This window comes from Triticum aestivum, chromosome 3B (assembly GCF_018294505.1).
Source record: "Triticum aestivum cultivar Chinese Spring chromosome 3B, IWGSC CS RefSeq v2.1, whole genome shotgun sequence".
Taxonomy (NCBI): Eukaryota; Viridiplantae; Streptophyta; class Magnoliopsida; order Poales; family Poaceae; genus Triticum; species Triticum aestivum.
The window spans coordinates 526160699-526179706 of NC_057801.1; the positions used below are offsets into that span (position 1 = coordinate 526160699).

Sequence of the window (19008 nt, forward strand, 5' to 3'; positions counted from 1 at the left end):
CTATGTGACCAAGGCGGCAGTGCCACAAGTATGTGGGACTATCATTATCAACCTTACTTCTTTTGGTACTCACATTGTGAACATGTGTAGCATCACGTTCGAGATTCATAAAGAATAAACCATTCACCATAGGAGCATGACCATAAAACATATCTCTCATATAAATAGAACAACCATTATTCTCGGATTTAAATGAGTAGCCATCTCAAATTAAACGAGATCCCGATACAATGTTCATGCTCAAAGCTGGCACTAAATAACAATTATTAAGGTTTAAAACTAATCCCGAAGGGAGATGCAGAGGCATCGTGCCGATGGCGATCACATTGACCTTGGAACCATTCCCGACGCGCATCGTCACCTCGTCCTTTGCCAGTTTCCGCTTATTCCGCAGCCCCTGCTTTGAGTTACAAATGTGAGCAACTGCACCGGTATCAAATACCCAGGAGCTACTACGGGCACTAGTAAGGTACACATCAATTACATGTATATCACATATACCTTTTGTTTTGCCGGCCTTCTTATCCGCTAAGTACTTAGGGTAGTTCCGCTTCCAGTGACCGCTTCCCTTGCAATAAAAGCACTCAGTCTCGGGCTTGGGTCCATTCTTTGGCTTCTTCCCGGCAGCTTGCTTGCCGGGCACGGCAACCTCCTTGCCGTCCTTCTTGAAGTTCTTTTTACCCTTGCCTTTCTTGAACTTAGTGGTTTTATTGACCATCAACACTTGATGTTCCTTCTTGACTTCTACCTCTGCTGATTTCAGCATAGCAAATACTTCAGGAATGGTCTTTTCCATCCCCTGCATATTGAAGTTCATCACAAAGCTCTTGTAGCTAGGTGGAAGCGACTGGAGGATTCTGTCAATGACCGCATCATCCGGGAGATTAACTCCCAGCTGAGTCAAGCGGTTATGCAACCTAGACATAGTGAGTATGTGCTCACTGACAGAACTATTTTCCTCCATCTTACAGCTGAAGAACTTGTCGGAGACTTGATATCTCTCGACCCGGGCATGAGCTTGGAAAACCATTTTCAGCTCTTCGAACATCTCATATGCTCCGTGTCTCTCAAAACGCTTTTGGATCCCCGGCTCTAAACTGTAAAGCATGCCGCACTGAACGAGGGAGTAGTCATCGGTACGTGCCTGCCAAGCGTTCATAACATCTTGTTCTGCAGGGAGAACGGGTGCGTCACCAAGCGGTGCTTGTAGGACATAATCTTTCTTGGCAGCTATGAGGATGATCCTCAGGTTCCGGACCCAGTCCGTATAGTTGCTGCCATCGTCTTTCAGCTTGGTTTTCTCTAGGAACGCGTTGAAGTTGAGGACTACGTTGGCCATTTGATCTACAAGACATATTGCAAAGATTTTAGACTAAGTTCATGATAATTAAGTTCATCTAATCAAATTATTAATGAACTCCCACTTAGATTAGACATCCCTCTAGTCATCTAAGTATTACATGATCCGAGTTAACTAGACCGTGTCCGATCATCACGTGAGACGGACTAGTCAACGTCGGTGAACATCTTCATGTTGATCGTATCTTCTATACGACTCATGCTCGACCTTTCGGTCTTCTGTGTTCCGAGGCCATGTCTGTACATGCTAGGCTCGTCAAGTCAACCTAAGTGTTTGCATGTGTAAATCTGTCTTACACCCGTTGTATGTGAACGTCTGAATAAAACACCCGATCATCACGTGGTGTTTTGAAACAGCGAACTGTCGCAACGGTGCACAGTTAGGGGGAACACTTCTTGAAATTAGTATGAGGGATCATCTTATTTACTACCGTCGTTCTAAGTAAACAAGATGCAAAACATGATAAACATCACATGCAATCAAATAATAAACGTGACATGATATGGCCAATATCACATAGCTCCTTTGATCTCCATCTTGGGGCTCCATGATCATCTTGTCACCGGCTTGACACCATGATCTCTATCATCATGATCTCCATCATCGTGTCTCCATGAAGTTGCTCGCCAACTATTACTTCTACTACTATGGCTAACGCGTTTAGCAATAAAGTAAAGTAATTTACATGGCGTTCCTCGATGACACGCAGGTCATATGAAAGAATAAAGACAACTCCTATGGCTCCTGCCGGTTGTCATACTCAACGACATGCAAGTCGTGATTCCTATTACAATAGCATGAACATCTCATACATCACATATAGATCATTCATCGTTCATCACAACTTTGGCCATATCATATCACAAACCACTTGCTGCAAAAACAAGTTAGACGTCCTCTAATTGTTGTTGCAAGTTTTACGTGGCTGAATTAGGGTTCTAGCAAGAACGTCTTCTTACCTACGTTAAAGCCAAAACGTGATTTGTCAACTTCTATTTACCCTTCATAAGGACCCTGTTCATCGAATCCACTTGAACTAAAGTGGGAGAGACAGACACCCGCTAGCCACCTTATGCAACTAGTGCATGTTAGTCGGTGGAACCGGTCTCACGTAAGTGTACGTGTAAGGTTGGTCCGGACCGCTTCATCCCACAATACCGCTTAAGCAAGAAAGGACTAGTAACGGCAAGAAAGTTGACAAATCTACGCCCACAACAAATTGTGTTCTACTCGCGCAAGAAGAACTACGCATAGACCTAGCTCATGATGCCACTGTTGGGAAACGTTGCAGAAAACAAAAAAATTCCTACTCGTTTCACCAAGATCATCTAGGAGTTCATCTAGCAACGAGTCATCGGATGCATCTACATACCTTTGTAGATGGCGCACGGAAGCATTCAAAAGAACGGTGATGATGTAGTCGTACTCGACGTGATCCAAATCACCGATGACCAGCGCCGAACGGACGGCACCTCCGCGTTCAACACACGTACGGGACGGGAGACGTCTCCTCCTTCTTGATCCAGCAAGGGGGGAGGAGAGGTTGATGAAGATCCAGCAGCACGACGGCGTGGTGGTGGATGCAGGGCGTCACAGAAGCAGGGCTTCGCCAAGACTACGAGGAAGAGGCGTAACGGGGAGAGAGGGAGGCGCCAGGGGCTGGTGTGAAATCCCTCCTCTCCCCCCCACTATATATAGGGGTGCCATGGGGGGCGCCGGCCCTAGTAGATGAGATCTACTAGGGGGGCGGTGGCCAAGGGGAGGTTTCCCTCCCCCCCAAGGCACCTAGGGGTGCCTTCCACCACTTGGACTCCTCCTTTGTGGAAACCCTAGGCACATGGGCCTATAGGGGCTGGTGCCCTTGGCCCATCTAGGCCAAGGCGCACCCCCTACAGCCCATGTGGCCCCCCGGGACAGGTGGCCCCACCCGGTGGGCCCATGGGACCCTTCCGGTGGTCCCGGTACAATACCGATAACCCCGAAACTTGTCCCGATGCCCGAAACAGCACTTCCTATATATAATTCTTTACCTCCGGACCATTCCGGAACTCCTCGTGACGTCCGGGATCTCATCCGGGACTCCGAACAACATTCGGGTTATACATATCTTCACAACCCTAGCGTCACCGAACCTTAAGTGTGTAGACCCTACGGGTTCGGGAGACAAGCAGACATGACCGAGACGACTCTCCAGTCAATAACCAACAGCGGGATCTGGATACCCATGTTGGCTCCCACATGCTCCACGATGATCTCATCGGATGAACCACGATGTCGAGGATTCAATCAACCCCGTACGCAATTCCCTTTTTCAATCGATATGTTACTTGCCCGAGATTCGATCATCGGTATCCCAATACCTCGTTCAATCTCGTTATCGACAAGTCACTTTACTCGTACCGTAATGCATGATCCCGTGACCAGACACTTGGTCACTTTGAGCTCATTATGATGATGCATTACCGAGTGGGCCCAGCGATACCTCTCCGTCATACGGAGTGACAAATCCCAGTCTTGATCCATGTCAACCCAACAGACACTTTCGGAGATACCCGTAGTCTACCTTTATAGTCACCCAGTTACGTTGTGACGTTTGGTATACCCAAAGCACTCCTACGGTATCCGGGAGTTACACGATCTCATGGTCTAAGGAAAAGATACTTTGACATTGGAAAACTCTAGCAAACGAACTATACGATCTTGTGCTATGTTTAGGATTGGGTCTTGTCCATCACATCATTCTCCTAATGATGTGATCTCGTTATCAATGACATCCAATGTCCATAGTCAGGAAACCATGACTATCTATTGATCAACGAGCTAGTCAACTAGAGGCTTACTAGGGACATGTTGGTGTCTGTTATTCACACATGTATTACGATTTCCGGATAACACAATTATAGCATGAATAAAGACAATTATCATGAACAAGGAAATATAATAATAATGCTTTTATTATTGCCTCTAGGGCATATTTCCAACAGTGGCAATCTTCAGCTTGGCGTCGTCCGGCGACAGAGCGCTCCAGTCGCCGCCGCGCACTACCCGGGTCTCGCGCAGGATGGTGAATGGCTGTGGATCAGCATCACAGATCCAGCACCACTCCGCCCTCCACTCATCCCACTTGCTGCGGAGCTCGCCCGTCAGGTACACCTCCTTCATGTCGGTCCGTGAGATCCAGGCGACCCCGCCAGCCAATGGCTCTCCTTTCTCGGCTCGGGGGATGAAATAATGGCGAAAAAGTGCAACATTTGGGTGGATGCCAACGAAGTTCTCGCAAAGGTGTGCGAAAACAGCCATTGTAAGAACGGCGTTGGGGGTGAAATCAAGAAGATGAAACCCGTAGGTGGTCATAATGTCGCAGAAGAAATCCGAAAAAGGTGGGCAGAGCCCGCAATAGAATAACACCGGAAAGAAATAGTACCCTTTTGGGCACCGCTTCGATTTGGAAGCCTGAGCCGAAAGCACCGGCGTGCGCGGATGCGCCCTCGTCTGCGTCGACCAGAAGAGATAGAACTCCTGCCGCAGCGCTTGTCGGGTGAGCTCGGGGGAGAAAAGCACTTGCTTCTTGCGCAGCGCCTCAAGACGCAACGCCTCGGCCGACTTCTCGGCCTTGCTGGTCTTCGGGGCCATGGCGAAAGCGGCGGGGGAGCGCGGAGATGTTGAGGGCGACGACGGCGACGGGCGGCGGAGCGCTGCTCTCTTTCGGCTTGGAAAGCGAGGGGGGGTGGCGGAGCTTTCGGAGGAAGGAACTGCAAGTGGCGAAGGTGGGGGAACGGCCCTGTTTCCTCTGCTTATAAACAGGGGAGTCGAACGTTGCGCATTTCCTGGAATTAAAAACTACCCACGACCTCTCCCACGACGCCGCGATTAACGCGTGCCGTTACGGGAGAACGCGATGGATACGGAGCGGATTTGGTTTGACCTAGGCCACGCGTGCCCGTGCCCTGTTTTGGGCCTGGCACAACAGCGCTCGGCACCGTGTATGGCCCAGGCCCGGGGGCTCCTATCGGTGTACTAAAGTAGGGATACCTTAGTACCCCGAACTTGGGCACGGGCAGTCGCAGCACCCCGCGGCAAGGCTTGCCGGGCGTCCGCCAAGAACCTCCATCATCTCCATTTACTACCATTCAAGAACAAAGTATTGACTACAACAACAAGGCCCCGGCAAGAGGAGCTTGCCGGGAAGGCCAACAAAGGCACGACAAGAGACTTGCCGCGACGCGCCACGCGTTCCGGCAAGGCCCCGGCAAGAGGAGCTTGTCGGGAAGGACAAGGCCCCGGCAAGAGGAGCTTGCCGGGAAGGCTAACCGAGGCGCTTGCCGCGGCGAAGCCACCACTCGGCGCCCACGCTCCAGCTCACCCGACGACGTGTCGCCACAGGATCATTCCTGGTGCACGTGGCGTGTGGCTGTGCAGCCTAGCGGTGCGAGGTGGCGAGCGAAGAGGACTAGGAGGCCATCATGGCGATCGGTGGCGTCCCTAACGATCGTTCCCCGCACTATTGGGGCGACCGGACGGGCATTAAATGCCCTTGTCCCCTGCCGTCAGAGTTAGGTAGGGGACACTGTTGACAGCAGTTGTACCTACCCACGTTTTTACCTTTCTACCCCTCTCTCTCTGCGTGACACCTGTCGGTGACCCCTTTAGACTATAAAAAGGAGGCCCATGCGCATGTAGTGGGGGTTCGGTCAGTTGGCCAGTGGGACAGTTAGGGGTTCGACTCATTCGAAGCCAGAACACACCCACGCTCAGTCGGACAGCGTTCATCGCTCCTGAGCAAGAACTCAATACAAACACAAAGCAGCAGTAGGAGTATTATCTCTCCGGAGAGCTCCGAAGCTGGGTAAATCTCCCCCGCGCGCGCCCGACCTCGATCTGCTCTTCGTGCGCCCCTCGCCCCCCTGCCGAACCGAAAAGGGGCCCTGCCCCATAGGTGCTCGTCCCCCACGACAGAGCAAGAACTCTAACTACTGCAAGTACTCTACACCTACTCATATTAATCTAGCAGCATCAGAAGATATAGCAGCACAAGCACAACCACTCTAGCAGTACAAGCAAAAGAACATGGAGTACAAACAACAATAATCACTGTCGTCGGAGAGGAACCACGGATCGTAACGGTTAAATGTTTGTCCTTTCTTCTGCAGAAATTGAATGGTTAAATGGTTGCCCTTTCTTCTATACTATTTTTGGGATGTTGAGCATCTTCTCTGGGATTGATCCTGTGAATTGATTGTTCTCCACGTTCCTATGAACATTCACATAATCAAGATTCAGGACTAGGCATGCGAGAAATTCAGTCCGATCTTTGTTTCATCATCATCAGAGAGGAGCAAGTTTGCAGTACTCAACAAGCAAGCGGCAAGCAGTCAGATCTACAGAGAGGAGTGCTCATCGACGGCGCCGACGTCCTCCTGCTCCTCCTCCGCTCCTCATCTTCAGCAGTAGATGCGACGTCGCCTGCACCATGTCACCACCGCCTCCGCTCCACATCCAAAGCAGCCGCTCGCTCGTGCTCCTCCCGCCCCTCCCCCTCGTGCTCACGGTGAGATGACCATCCGCTTCAGATCCAGCCGTCGGCATAGCTCCTCCCACAGGCCCTCGCCTCCCTGACAGGATCGGACTAGTACTGTCGCTGAACTTTAGTTGATAACAGAAAAAACACCAAGAATCACTGGAATATGGATGTTGATTTCAGAGGAATTGCAAGGGGAAGAACTAGGGTTTGTTCCAGCCGGAACACGGCGGCTTAGGGCACAGCCCAATTACAAGAGTAGATGTCGTCCACACAAAGGACCGGCTCTATTAAATAGCTGCAGAAAGTGAAAAGCGAAGAAAGCAGGTGACTCCACTACAGCTAGCGGTAATTTTAAGCTACTATGATCACATCCACTCCAGCCGTCCATATGTAGATCTGCGGTCAGAGGTGTCCTGCTGGATGAAATGGTAAGTTGGCCTTATCGACCGCGCGATCGGAGATCGACGGTGCTCCTGCTTCCAGTTAACTGAATCTGCACTGTGTTGCTTCAGGCTGTTGCCAGGATTGGCTACAGTCCTGACAATTCCCCCCTAGCAAGACCAGACTTGCCCTCAAGGCTGAAAAGCAGGGAAAACCTTCTGAATGAAGGCCGCATCTTCCCAGGTAGCGTTTTCGACCGGAAGATTAACCCATTTGATAAGCCACTGTACCACTGGAATGTTGATGTCCCCTTGAACTCTTGGGATCAGCTTCCTTTGGAGTAATGCCTCTGGTTGGATCAGAATGTGACCTTCTTCGTCCAATAGAGGTAGCTTGGGATTTGGCACGGCATCAGGTCCAATGTGCTTCTTGAGCTGACTGGTGTGGAAGGTGTTGTGAAGTTGACAGCCATCAGGAAGTAAGAGTTTGTAAGCTACTTGGCCAATCTTTTCCATCACTCTGAAAGGCCCATAGTACTTGGAGTGTAGTTTCAGGTATTTGTGAATGCTCAAACTAGTGTGTCTATATGGTTGGAGCTTAACATAGACCATTTATCCCACTTCCAATGTCTTGTCGGACCTCTTCCTGTCTGCATAGTGCTTCATCCTCTATTGGGCCTTCAGCAGATTGTCTTTGATTTGTTGTGCTATTGTGTCCCTATCCAGTTCTGCCTGAGCATCCTCTCCTTCTGCGGGTGGCAACATTAATTCAGCAATCAATGGGGGAGGTTTCCCATACAAAGCTTGAAAAGGAGTCATCTGGAGGGCAGTATGAAAACTGGTATTGTACCACCACTCTGCCATGGAAAGCCACTTGTGCCATTTCTTGGGGTGTGCAAAGGCCATGCACCTTAAGTAGTTCTCCAAGCATTGATTCACCCTCTCAGTCTGTTCATCAGTTTGAGGATGATAGGAGGTGCTGAGGTGCAGTTTAATGCCCATTTTCTTGAACAGGCGCTGCCACAAGTGACTAGTGAAGATTCTCTCTATCTGTCACAATGACTGTTGGCAGGCCATGTAACTTGAAGATGTTATCTGTAAAATCTTGAGCAACCACCTTGACATTGATTGGGTGCTTGAGGGCTATGAAATGGGCACATTTAGTAAATCTGTCCACAACTACTAGCAGCATATCCTTGTTTTCAGATACTGGTAGTCCTTCCACAAAATCCATGTTTATGTGCGTCCAAGCAAAGTCAGGAACTGGCAATGGTTGTAATAGTCCAGGGGATGGAGAGTGATGAGCTTTGTTCAGTTGGCAGACAGGGCATTGTTGCACAAAAAGTTTCACAGCAGCTCGCATTCCTGGCCAGGTGAACAAGATCTTCAGTCTATGATATGTGGCTCTTTCTCCAGAGTGACCCCCCAATTCAGAGGTATGAAAGGAAGTGATTAGAGATGTTCTCAAGGGTGTGGTTTCCTTAATGAGAATTTTGCCCTTGTATCTCAACACTCCATTTGTTAGAGTGTATGGTGGTTTTTCATTAGGAGTAACAGCTAATTGAGACAGCAGTTCAGAGCATTTGACATCATCTTTATAATTGTTGACTACATCAGTAATCCAGGCAGGAACAACTGCAGAAGAGAAAAACGAGTGCACAGAATATTTCACTCTGGACAGTGCATCTGCCACCTTGTTCTCCTTTCCTTTTTGTATTCAACAGTGAATTTATAGCCCAACAACTTGATTAGAAGCTTGTGTTGCACACCCTCAGTTAGCTTCTGCTCTTGTATGTATTTGAGGCTCTGTTGGTCAGTCCTGATAATGATTGAGGAAGAAGCAAAGTAATGTTTCCATTTTTTATAGCTTCAATAATTGCCAAAGCTTCCTTTTCATAGGTGGACCATCCTGTTGCTTTAGGTCCAATGGCTTTGCTAAGAAAAGCAATTGGTTGTCCTCTTTGCATTAGGACTGCTCCAATTCCATATCCAGATGCATCTGCTTCTAGCACAAATGGCTGAGAGAAATCGGGCATGGCTAGCACAGGTGCCTGTGTCATGAGGCCTTTGAGCTGTAAAAATGCATTTTGTTGTTCTGTTTCCCATTTGAAACCCTCCTTCTTCAAGGCTTCATAAAGGGGTTTGCACACAATCCCATAATTTCTGATGAACCTTCTGTAGTACCCAGTAAGCCCCAAGAAACTTCTGAGGTGTGAGGTGTTCTCAGGGGTTGGCCACTGAGTTATTGCTTCAACTTTGGCAGGGTCAGTGGACACACCTTCAGCAGTAATGACATGTCCTAGGTATTCCACCTTGGACTGGACAAAAGTGCATTTGGAGAGTTTTGCATATAGCTGGTGTTTTCTCAAGGCGGATAAAACTAAGGCTAAGTGCTCCAGATGTTCCTCTAATGACTTGCTGAAAATTAAAATGTCATCAAAGAACACAAGCACACAATGCGTGAGGAGTGGGCCCAGAACAGAGTGCATTAGTTGGTGAAATGATGGAGGTCCATTAGTCACTCCAAAAAGGCATTACCAAGAACTCATACAACCCCATGTGAGTGCTGAAAGCAGTTTTTGCAATGTCTTCCACTTTCATTCTGATTTGGTGATATCCACTTCTAAGATCTATTTTGGTGAATATCTTTGCTCCATTGAGCTCATCAAGTAGATCGTCAATTAAAGGAATCAGGTACTTGTTCTTGATAGTGTGTGAGTTAAGTTTTCTGTAATCCACACACAGTCTCCAAGTTAGATCTTTCTTCCTGACTAGCGTAGAAGGGAAGGAGTAAGGGCTTGTGCTCAATCTTGTGATTCCTTGAGCAATTAAATCCTTAATGATTGCTTCAAGAGCATTTTTTTGTTGGTGGGGCATCCTGTAGCACCTTTGGTTGATCACGGGCGCTCCTGGTTCCAAATTAATGGCATGATCACAATCTCTTTGTGGAGGTAGTCCAGTAGGAGTTTGGAACACATCTTGAAACTCTTCTAACACTTTAGTCACTGCTGGTTTTTGTGGTAGAAGATCTTCAGGTTGTATTTGGACAGGTTGCATTCACATCAATGCTCTAGTCAGCATATTGTCTAGAATCTGGTCCATATCTTGGAGTTCTGTAGTACAAGGGCTGTTTGGTAAAGTTTCATCCACAAAGGTCTTTGATTGTCCAGATTGTGTCTTAACTGTTAGTTCCATTTTGGGCAAGTCAAAGGTAACAGGACTGTGCTTGAACATCCAATCTGCTCCAAGGATAATATCATAATCAGTGAGGTCCAAAATTCTGAAATCAGATTGGAAACTCTCTCCTTGTATGGAGTATGTTGTTTGAAACAAGAGAAATCACTGGTTAGTTTGCCCCCATTGGTCACAGTGACCTGCACTCTCTTCACAGGAGTAACGGTACAACCAGCTTGTTGGGCAGCCGGTGGTGACATAAAAGTGGTAGTGCTCCCACTGTCTACTAGATCAAGTCCCATTGTTTGTCCCACTTTGACTTGAAGAGTAAATGTGTGCTTAGTAGACTCTTCTGGTAACCCAGTAGCTGCATGCACGGAAATCTTGAGTTGTTGTTTATCATCTAACTCTTCTTCAGTTTCAGACATTTCTTCCTCTGCATCAATGATATAAATCACTTCAGGCTTATCACTGTTCAGTTCTTGCAGAGCTTGAATTTGTGCTTTTTGTGACATCTTACATACTTGCTTGTGCCCTGGAAACCAGGGTTCTCTGCACTTGTAGCATATCCCTTTTTCTCTGGCCTGTTGTATGACAGTAGCTGTAGGGGTAGAAAATAGGAAGAGGCTGCTTGTTTGTTTCTGCAGTTGCTTGTTTCCTGTAGTAAGGAGTGTAAGTTTTTGGTGTAGGAGGGCAAGAGTTTTCCATTCTTCTAGCAAACCACATAGCTTTTTGTATAGTGGTAGGCTGCAGACACTCCAGATGGCTCTGTATGTAAGGATTCAGCCCAGAGATGAAAATGTTCATATAGTAATCATCAGGGATTGCAGGATTATCCCTCCTCATTAAGTTCATATTTTGTTCAAACATAGTGATGTATTGTCCCACGGTTCCAGATTGTGTTAAACTGTGGAAAGCCTTCACATTTTCACACACAAAAGTGAGAGCAAATACGTCAGTTAAGTGAGAACAGAATCTATGCCAGGGCATGTTAGTGACCAGGTATCATGTACCTCTCCATCACTGTATAGCCTCTCCCTTTAAATAAGAAACTGCAATCTCAGTTCTTTGATCCAGAGGTGTTCTTGAAGCTTCAAAGAACTGCTCTATGTTCTGTATCCAGGAATCTGCATCAGTACCATCAAATTCGGAGATATTGAGTTTAGCAGGTTTGACACTTAATATGTTCCTGCACACATCAGTATGCTGGGGTCTTATTCTTTGTATGTCTTGGCGATGAGCATCTACAATTATCTCTTCTACTGCTTGCATGGCTCCTTGGTTTGCTGCAGCATTACTCTGAGGGGTGGCCAATTCTACGTTGGTTGTATGATTAGGGTGTCTGTAAGGCCCTTTAGGTGTGCCGTCCAGATTGATTTCTTTTCCTGTTGCTTTGTCCGTCAGAACAGCAGATCCAGCTATTGTCGCCCTTGTTCTTTCACCCTGGTTCGAAGCTGACAACTGCTTGGGGCGGCCCGGAGGAATAGTGCTCCCATGTGCAGACGGAGGGCTTGGATCTTCTTCTTCTTCGGTCCTCTCTTCTTCTGTCAGCTTGCGCAGGCTGGCCTGGATCTTTTTGAAATTCCTACCAATGCTGGTAAAATTCATGTTGATAGTTTGTGTGAAATCATAGAATTCCTTCTTGGGCGAGGAGGGAGGGATTTTACTCCGGTGTCCCGGAAACCTGACCTCAAGTACCCAGCTTGTCGTCCCTGCCACCACAAACGCCGTCCGCAGCCGGAGAAGAAGCACTGGAAGGGAGGGTTCGGTGGGATTTGACACTGAAGAAATTTTCTTCAGAAACCACTCACCGATCTGATCCTGCTTCCGAGCTGTCTACCGCCGCCGTCTCCTCCCTGCTATGCGCCGCCGCCCGATTTTCCCCAGATCCGATCTGGATTCCACCTACGCCGCCTCCGAGGATTAAACCGTGCTCTGTATACCAATTGACAGGATCGAACTAGTATTGTCGCTGAACTTTAGCAGATAACAGGAAAAACACCAAGAATCACTCGAATTTGGATGTTGATTTCAGAGGAATTGCAAGGGGGAGAACTAGGGTTTGTGCCAGCCGGAACACGGTGGCTTAGGGCACAGCCCAATTACAAGAGTAGATGCCGTCCACACAAAGGATCGGCTCTGTTAAATAGCTGCAGAAAGTGAAAAGCGAAGAAAGCAGGTGACTCCACTACAGCTAGCGGTAATATTAAGCTACTACGATCACATCCACTCCAGCCGTCCATTTGTAGATCTGCGGTCGGAGGTGTCCCGCTGGACGAAACGGTAAGTTGGCCTTGTCGACCGCGCGATCGGAGATCGACGGTGCTCCTGCTTCAAGTTAACTGAATCTGCACTGTGTTTCTTCAGGCTGTTGCCAGGATCGGCTACAGTCCTGACACTCCCCTTCAGTAAAAAAATCAAACTTTGTGGCGACCTTGCTGGTGCAGGCGACACAGGCAAGAGAGGCAACGGCGCCAATGGAAGGCAGCCGGGACGACGCGGGGGATAGGGAGGCGAGAGGCAACAATGCTGGCAAGAGGGAGGCGAGCGGCGACGACGCGAGTGAGAGGTCAGGAAGGCTAGCGGCGATAACGTGAGCGTAGGAGGCGAGACGAGTTAGGGATTTCATCGGAGGCGAGAGGAAGGGGAACGAGCGAGTGGAGTGAGAATGAGTGAGCGAGCGATGGCAAAATTGGAAACTGAAGATATTTCGTAGCTTTACGAGAAATGAATGTGGAAGTCTAAAACATCTTAGTATAAATCTTTCAAGAGGGAGTATATGCAAATGCGGCAGCTGAAGGTGGAAATAGTAAATACTCCTTCCGTTTCAAAATTCTTGTCTTAGATTTGTGGTCTGTAAACTACTCCCTCCGTTTCAAATTACTCGTCGCAGAAATGGATGTATCTAGAACTAAAATGCGACAAGTAATTCGGAGCGGAAGGAGTAGTAATATAAGAGCGTTTAGATCACTACTTTAATATTGTAAATTTACGAAAGGAGCATCTGTTTGAGTTGTTTAGATACGGATGTATCTATCTAATCACGTTTTAGTGTTAGAGTACATCCGTATCTAATTTTGAGACGTAGGAAATATTGAATATGGTGAGCATTGTCATGTCATTCAACAGGTTAGCTGGGATAATCCAAGAGAAAATTGCTTCTCTTATGCATTGTTGAACATAAACCTGTTATGGAATCCCCTGAGTGGTAAAATCCCAAACAATTGGAGACACACGGTCACTTGACTCACTGGGTCTCACAAATAACATGCTCTCCGGCAAAATCACTACAACAATCTTAAGAATACCACCACGCAGCAATAGATCCACCCATGCATAAGATGCAACTGAAACCACATATGCTGATCGTCCCCCCAACGCCGCCACTACAATACAGAATCGGCATCCATCCCATCAGCTTCCTTCACAGGCAGAATTCCTGCTATAACCATTGTGCCCACAGTGCAGAGATTTGAATTGCACGTTTCAGTTCACAATGAGAGAAAACTTGGCAATGCCAATTCATGGGTAAAAGCAATGAGTAACAACAATTTTGACTCTTATAACAGAATCTTTTATGCAGTGAACTGAACAAAAGTAGAACTCTCATCCAGTAACTGGTCTCGCATTTCGCTCTAGCCTAGCTAGATACTCCCTCCGTTCTAAAATAGATGACTCAACTTTGTACTAAAGTTAGTACAAAGTTGAGTCATCTATTTTGGAACGGAGGGAGTAATACAGAGAGCACTCCAGGAAGACAACTCAAAGTGGTAGTGAGCTGGAGCGACACCGCCAGCACCACTTGGATCATCAGGAGCTGGAGTGACTCCCAAGGGCACCACTGGGATCCCCACCGACAGCACCAGGACGAGGCGGAGTTTCGCCCTCAGGTGTTGGCCCTGCAGTATCAACCACATGGCAGAACAGCATTACGACAGATGGTAAAAATCAGGGAAATAAACATGTTCCAGCAAAAGGTAGGGTGTCGTCTGAATAAATTACCTGGAGGTTTTTCCACGAAAACATCCCAATACGGACTCAATTTCAGCTGGAGGTTGTCTGCCATACTGATGGTGCTCTCGCTCGGACGATGGTCTGTCTGATCATAGTCCGGGAAAAAGGCGTCTTCGTCCCCCAAGATAGCACGTATACTGTGAGAAACGTGCGTCGGAAGATGCTTCAGATTGTAACCTCCTTCTAGAGCAAGAACCATCTTTCCTCCCGCAAGGCACAGCAACTACACAAAAGTGTAAGTAGTTGAAGATCTGAAAACTCCTAAACAGTATTTAGTATAGGGGATAAAAACTTTATTACCTTACGCACTACTGTTCCGAAACCCTTAGAAGAGACATTGCAACCACCCATATCATCAATGCCAGCATCGAAACCAGCTGAAACAAGCACCACCTCAGGATCGAACTTAGTCGCCACCGGGAGAAGAATTTTATTGACAGCATAAAGTAGGTCATCCTCATTAAAACCCTCTGCCAACGGAAAATTGATATTGTAGCCCTCGCCAGCACCCTCTCCAATATGAGATGCCTTACTGTTCGACTTAGGATAAGTAAGATCTCCACTGCACACATTAATTAAGCATCAGAATATCAAAACCAAGCACTAACAGAACAAAAATTAAAATATGCAAAAGAAAAGAAGAATATTCGCAATACCAGTGACTCGAAAAGAAAAGGACATGCTTATTATCATAAAATATCTCCTGAGTACCGTTGCCGTGGTGGACATCAAAGTCCACCACCAAAATTCGCTTCAATCGCTGCAAATAACACAGTAATAAATCACAAAAATTGAAGAAAACTAAATATGATGTATGATTATTGCTCATAGAAGAAAATAACTTGACTGTAACTAAGGGAGATAAACAACAAGAATATAGTGCTGCTTCGACAAAAAAAAAAAGCGCAGTTATAGGAAAAAGCAATAATGTTTCTGAAAAATAAAAAACAAAAAAAAAATAACTCACATAATGGTCAAGCAGATGCCTTGCACCAATTGCAATATTGTTAAAATAGCAAAAGCCTTCGGCCCAGCTTTTATCAGCGTGGTGCCCCGGAGGCCTGACCACTGCAAAGGCTTGATTATAATATCCACCTACAACTAATTCACAGCCCTAAAGAGTAACACAATGTAAGTTAACATGCCTACATAAACAGATAGGTAAATCTGCAGTTTCATCAAAACAATTACCCTGATAACAGCACCAGCAGCGGCAAACACTGCTTGGGGTGTTCCCTTCGAAGAAAATAAGCTAATGCCAGCAAACTGACTGAATTTAAGTTCCAGCTCCTTCTGTGACTTTGGAAGGCTGTTGACGAATGCCAAATAATCCAAGTTATGATGGACAGCCAGCACTAAGCGACGATTTGCCATCACAAAAGGCTCCCTCGCAATCCTATAAAGAGCACCAGATTATGGTAAACAGAACAGTAAATGGTACTTAAGCAACTGTGCATCAGATATATTTCTTACTAAAAACAAATCACCTGTCAAGGACACCGTCTTCGTCAAGCTTTTTCATTATTTCAGAAATTCTTGATGCCGTTTCAGCAGAATGATCTTTGTCACCATCCTGGTGCCACTTCATCGCATCATAGTCATACAAAATACAAAAATTTGATTCTCTTGACTCCTATGCAAAACAAGCAAAATTGTCAAAAGTTGGTTCTCAAAGAAGAAAACAGACTAGCAAAATAATAAATAGACAAGTATTGTGGATGTTTTATAACCGCTTAAAGATAATGCACAGGCACAAATATATGACAGATGTGTATGAGGGTGAGGTACAGAAAACAAACAAGGCTAAAAAATACCTTGTTATTGATCAAACGTGAGGAGCTCACAGTTGGATAGTCACGGGTTTTAGCGCATGTTGTGGATGGTTTGAAAGATAAACTGGGATTTACTTCAGCAGTTTTGGACAATTTGACAGATCCAACAGGATTTTTATTAAGCTGGAGATGATGACAAAGAAATCTTGTCAGTTTTGCATGGACAAGACATTAAAAAAAAACAAATGACCACACTTTCACATAAACCTGAGATAATAAAGATCCTCGGGACTTACAAAGTCAAATAATAGATCATTAGTGCCCTTGAGATAAACAGACGACTTCCATTTCTTTTTATCTGAGCCGCAGTGTCTCTCTCATGCTGTCATTGACCTAAGCTTAGCTTCTTCCGAGCAATCATTGCAGTGACATAATACCCTGCCAGCAAAAAAAATACTTAAAATGGATACTAGTCTTCAACCTTCTGGTTTGTGGTTTCTAATTATTCACAAGAATTTGCATCCATCACAAAATGCTTACTTGTTTTTTTCTGGCATATACACTCCATGCTTGGCTAAACAGGACACTGGTATGGGTTCAGAAAAATTTCCAGTTGAAGTGCTAACAAACCAATAATTAGACAGGTTAGAAAATGGCATTCTTATTTATTTTCCAATTGAAGTGTTAGAAATTAAATGAACACATGATAAGAAATCAGTAACTCACTGTTGTACTGCCAATATGCTTTGAAACTGAGACATACAGAATGGGCACAAATAATTTAATTTTTCCAAAATCTACAAAAGAATGTGAAATTAGTGCAGGCTGTCAAAGGAAATCTTCATGCATATATATAAGTTATTTGAACAAACAAGAACCTCCACATCATCACAGCACACGGGGTCACACTCAATGTGAAGCCATGTCAAGCAATTGCTGCATTGGACCTAAAAAGATAGAAACTGCAGGTCAATGCCTACAAAATCAACAGAAGATAATATTTGACGTCAAAGAAAACGGATTCTACTCTTACCCAGCTTTTAGGGTCACTGCTATGCCATTCGTTGTTGCAAACACCACAACGGTTGTTTGACTACAACAGCAGCAGACAAAGCAATAATAAACAACTATATCAAAATAATCTACTTAATAAAACATACAGAAAATTTATGGTCACAGGGATGTCCTGATTATAATATAATGTTGGATAACTTATATCGATGAAACATGATACTTACTATATGACGCTGGGGCTTTTTAGAAATGTCACTTTCTGGTACTGTTGAACAAAATGCTCGATCAGACCACAAGAAAAAGTGTGATTATATGTATACACATACACAGCAAGGAAGAAGGTTACCACATAACAAGAGGACAGTCAGTGCATCATTCAAGATCAACAAATCCGGGCGCCGAAGTAGAAACGTTTGAACAAAAATTCGAGGCTTACAATCAAGCGCGTCGCAAATTCCATAGACAGTCAGTAAAGAAGAGCTGAGAGTGACAACTGACTGCACTTTACAATCTACAGCACCAAATTGCCTCTGGGGGGCTGCATCGGATAGAAACTTCCTGATAGTCTGTTCAGTGAAACAAATCTGTTACCACACACACCATTTTCACCTATCAGGATAATATATTACGTCCTGTTAAAGCACAAACCTCATTCGTTTTCAGTTCAATTCGACGGCCATCGAAATTCCAATTCAGTTCAGCATCATCAGCATAAAGCTTATACAATTCACTTGGTTTGCGGTTCATCAGATATATAAAATTGTTCACAAAACATTCCTGAAAGTGAAATACAAACATATTTCAAAGGGTATGGACATGAAACACGAATTGCATTGAAACATAAACCAAAACTCTACTATACTCATCAGATCGCAATGTCATGATGTTAAACCCTAAACTAATGGATCGAGAGTGGGTAGGGGGAGTACCTCTTCCTTTGAGAGGCCTGAGGAGGCGGAGGCGGAGACAGGGGCGGCGCCGACTTTCAGGTCGGTATGTTTCCCGACGGTGGCGGCAGCGGCGGATCCGGGAAGTCTCTGCTTCCCGGCGGTGGCCTCAGCGGGCCTCAGGTTCCCGGCGGCGAGGGACGCAGAAGCACGCTGCAGTACAGCAACGAACATTAAGCGTAAAAACTCAGCAGATCTGTCTAGTAGATGTGCTTGCCGTAACCCTCCGAGGAAGGGCTGAGGAGGCAGCCGTCGGTGGAGGGCCGACACCACCACCACCCAGCGGTGCGCCGCGGTCTTTCCCCCTAGCCATCTGCTACTCCTAGCGGCGGCGGTGGCGGTGGCGGTGGCGGTGGCGGCGGTGGCGGTGGCGGTGGCGGCGGCGGATCGGGACCGCGGTAGTAGGAAGGGGATGCAGGGGGCGGATCGGGGAGGAGAGGAAGGAACAGATCGGGACGAAGCGGGGCGGGGCAGATCGGGGAGGAGGAGAGGATGGATAGGTTAGGGGAGGAGACGGCACGACCAACTGCTAATCGGGCCGGCACGCTGGCCCACCTGTTGTTTGGCCTACTGGTCGTTTTTTTTGCCTGTTTTTACATACTCGGCTAGTATTAGGCCATATAGAGCGAGATATATATAAAAAAAATTAAAAGATAATTGGGCTGTGCCGTGCCGGCCCGCGTGCTCAGCCTAGCAGCCCAAGCACGGCCCAGGGCGTGCCGCGTGCTAGGAACGGCCAGTTTAGCCCGTGTCGTGCCTGGCCCATGGCGGGCCGTGCCAGCATGCTCGCGGGGTGGCCTAGTTGACCCGACCCATTTGGCCAGCT

General features: G+C 46.6%; 2 protein-coding genes across 3 annotated transcripts; both read right to left on the bottom strand.

Moving 5' to 3' along the window:
• Positions 1–13932: 13932 nt before the first annotated feature.
• On the bottom strand, positions 13933–16398 carry LOC123070719 (histone deacetylase 6). 2 transcript variants are annotated; one of them, XM_044494017.1, is made up of 8 exons: positions 16264–16398; positions 15937–16082; positions 15641–15845; positions 15417–15563; positions 15106–15209; positions 14750–15011; positions 14438–14672; positions 13933–14334 (listed from the first exon to the last, which is right to left on the bottom strand). In XM_044494017.1, the coding sequence occupies exons 2-8, from the start codon at positions 16035–16037 to the stop codon at positions 14246–14248; spliced, it is 1143 nt and encodes a 380-aa protein (XP_044349952.1). In that variant the 5' UTR covers positions 16038–16082; positions 16264–16398; the 3' UTR covers positions 13933–14245. The 2 variants fall into 2 exon arrangements, with proteins under 2 accessions (XP_044349952.1, XP_044349954.1); XM_044494019.1 differs by lacking the exon at positions 15417–15563.
• A 180-nt stretch (positions 16399–16578) lies between these two features.
• On the bottom strand, positions 16579–18682 carry LOC123070720 (uncharacterized). The gene is made up of 11 exons (XM_044494020.1): positions 18563–18682; positions 18400–18529; positions 18165–18335; positions 17884–18012; positions 17582–17801; positions 17460–17500; positions 17255–17314; positions 17100–17168; positions 16948–17018; positions 16762–16842; positions 16579–16659 (listed from the first exon to the last, which is right to left on the bottom strand). The coding sequence occupies exons 2-11, from the start codon at positions 18493–18495 to the stop codon at positions 16599–16601; spliced, it is 999 nt and encodes a 332-aa protein (XP_044349955.1). The 5' UTR covers positions 18496–18529; positions 18563–18682; the 3' UTR covers positions 16579–16598.
• Positions 18683–19008: the final 326 nt, after the last annotated feature.

Coding starts and splice junctions, on each gene's coding strand:
- LOC123070719 (XM_044494017.1), bottom strand. CDS start 16,037: ATGAAGTGGCACCAGGATGGTGACAAAGATCATTCTGCTGAAACGGCA. Junction 15,846..15,936: donor GAAGACGGTGTCCTTGACAG/GTGATTTGTTTT, acceptor TGCTCTTTATAG/GATTGCGAGGGAGCCTTTTG. Junction 14,673..14,749: donor TCGGAACAGTAGTGCGTAAG/GTAATAAAGTTT, acceptor ACTTTTGTGTAG/TTGCTGTGCCTTGCGGGAGG.
- LOC123070720 (XM_044494020.1), bottom strand. CDS start 18,495: ATGGCTAGGGGGAAAGACCGCGGCGCACCGCTGGGTGGTGGTGGTGTC. Junction 18,336..18,399: donor CCCTTCCTCGGAGGGTTACG/GCAAGCACATCT, acceptor GCTGTACTGCAG/CGTGCTTCTGCGTCCCTCGC. Junction 17,315..17,459: donor AAAAGCCCCAGCGTCATATA/GTAAGTATCATG, acceptor CTGCTGTTGTAG/TCAAACAACCGTTGTGGTGT.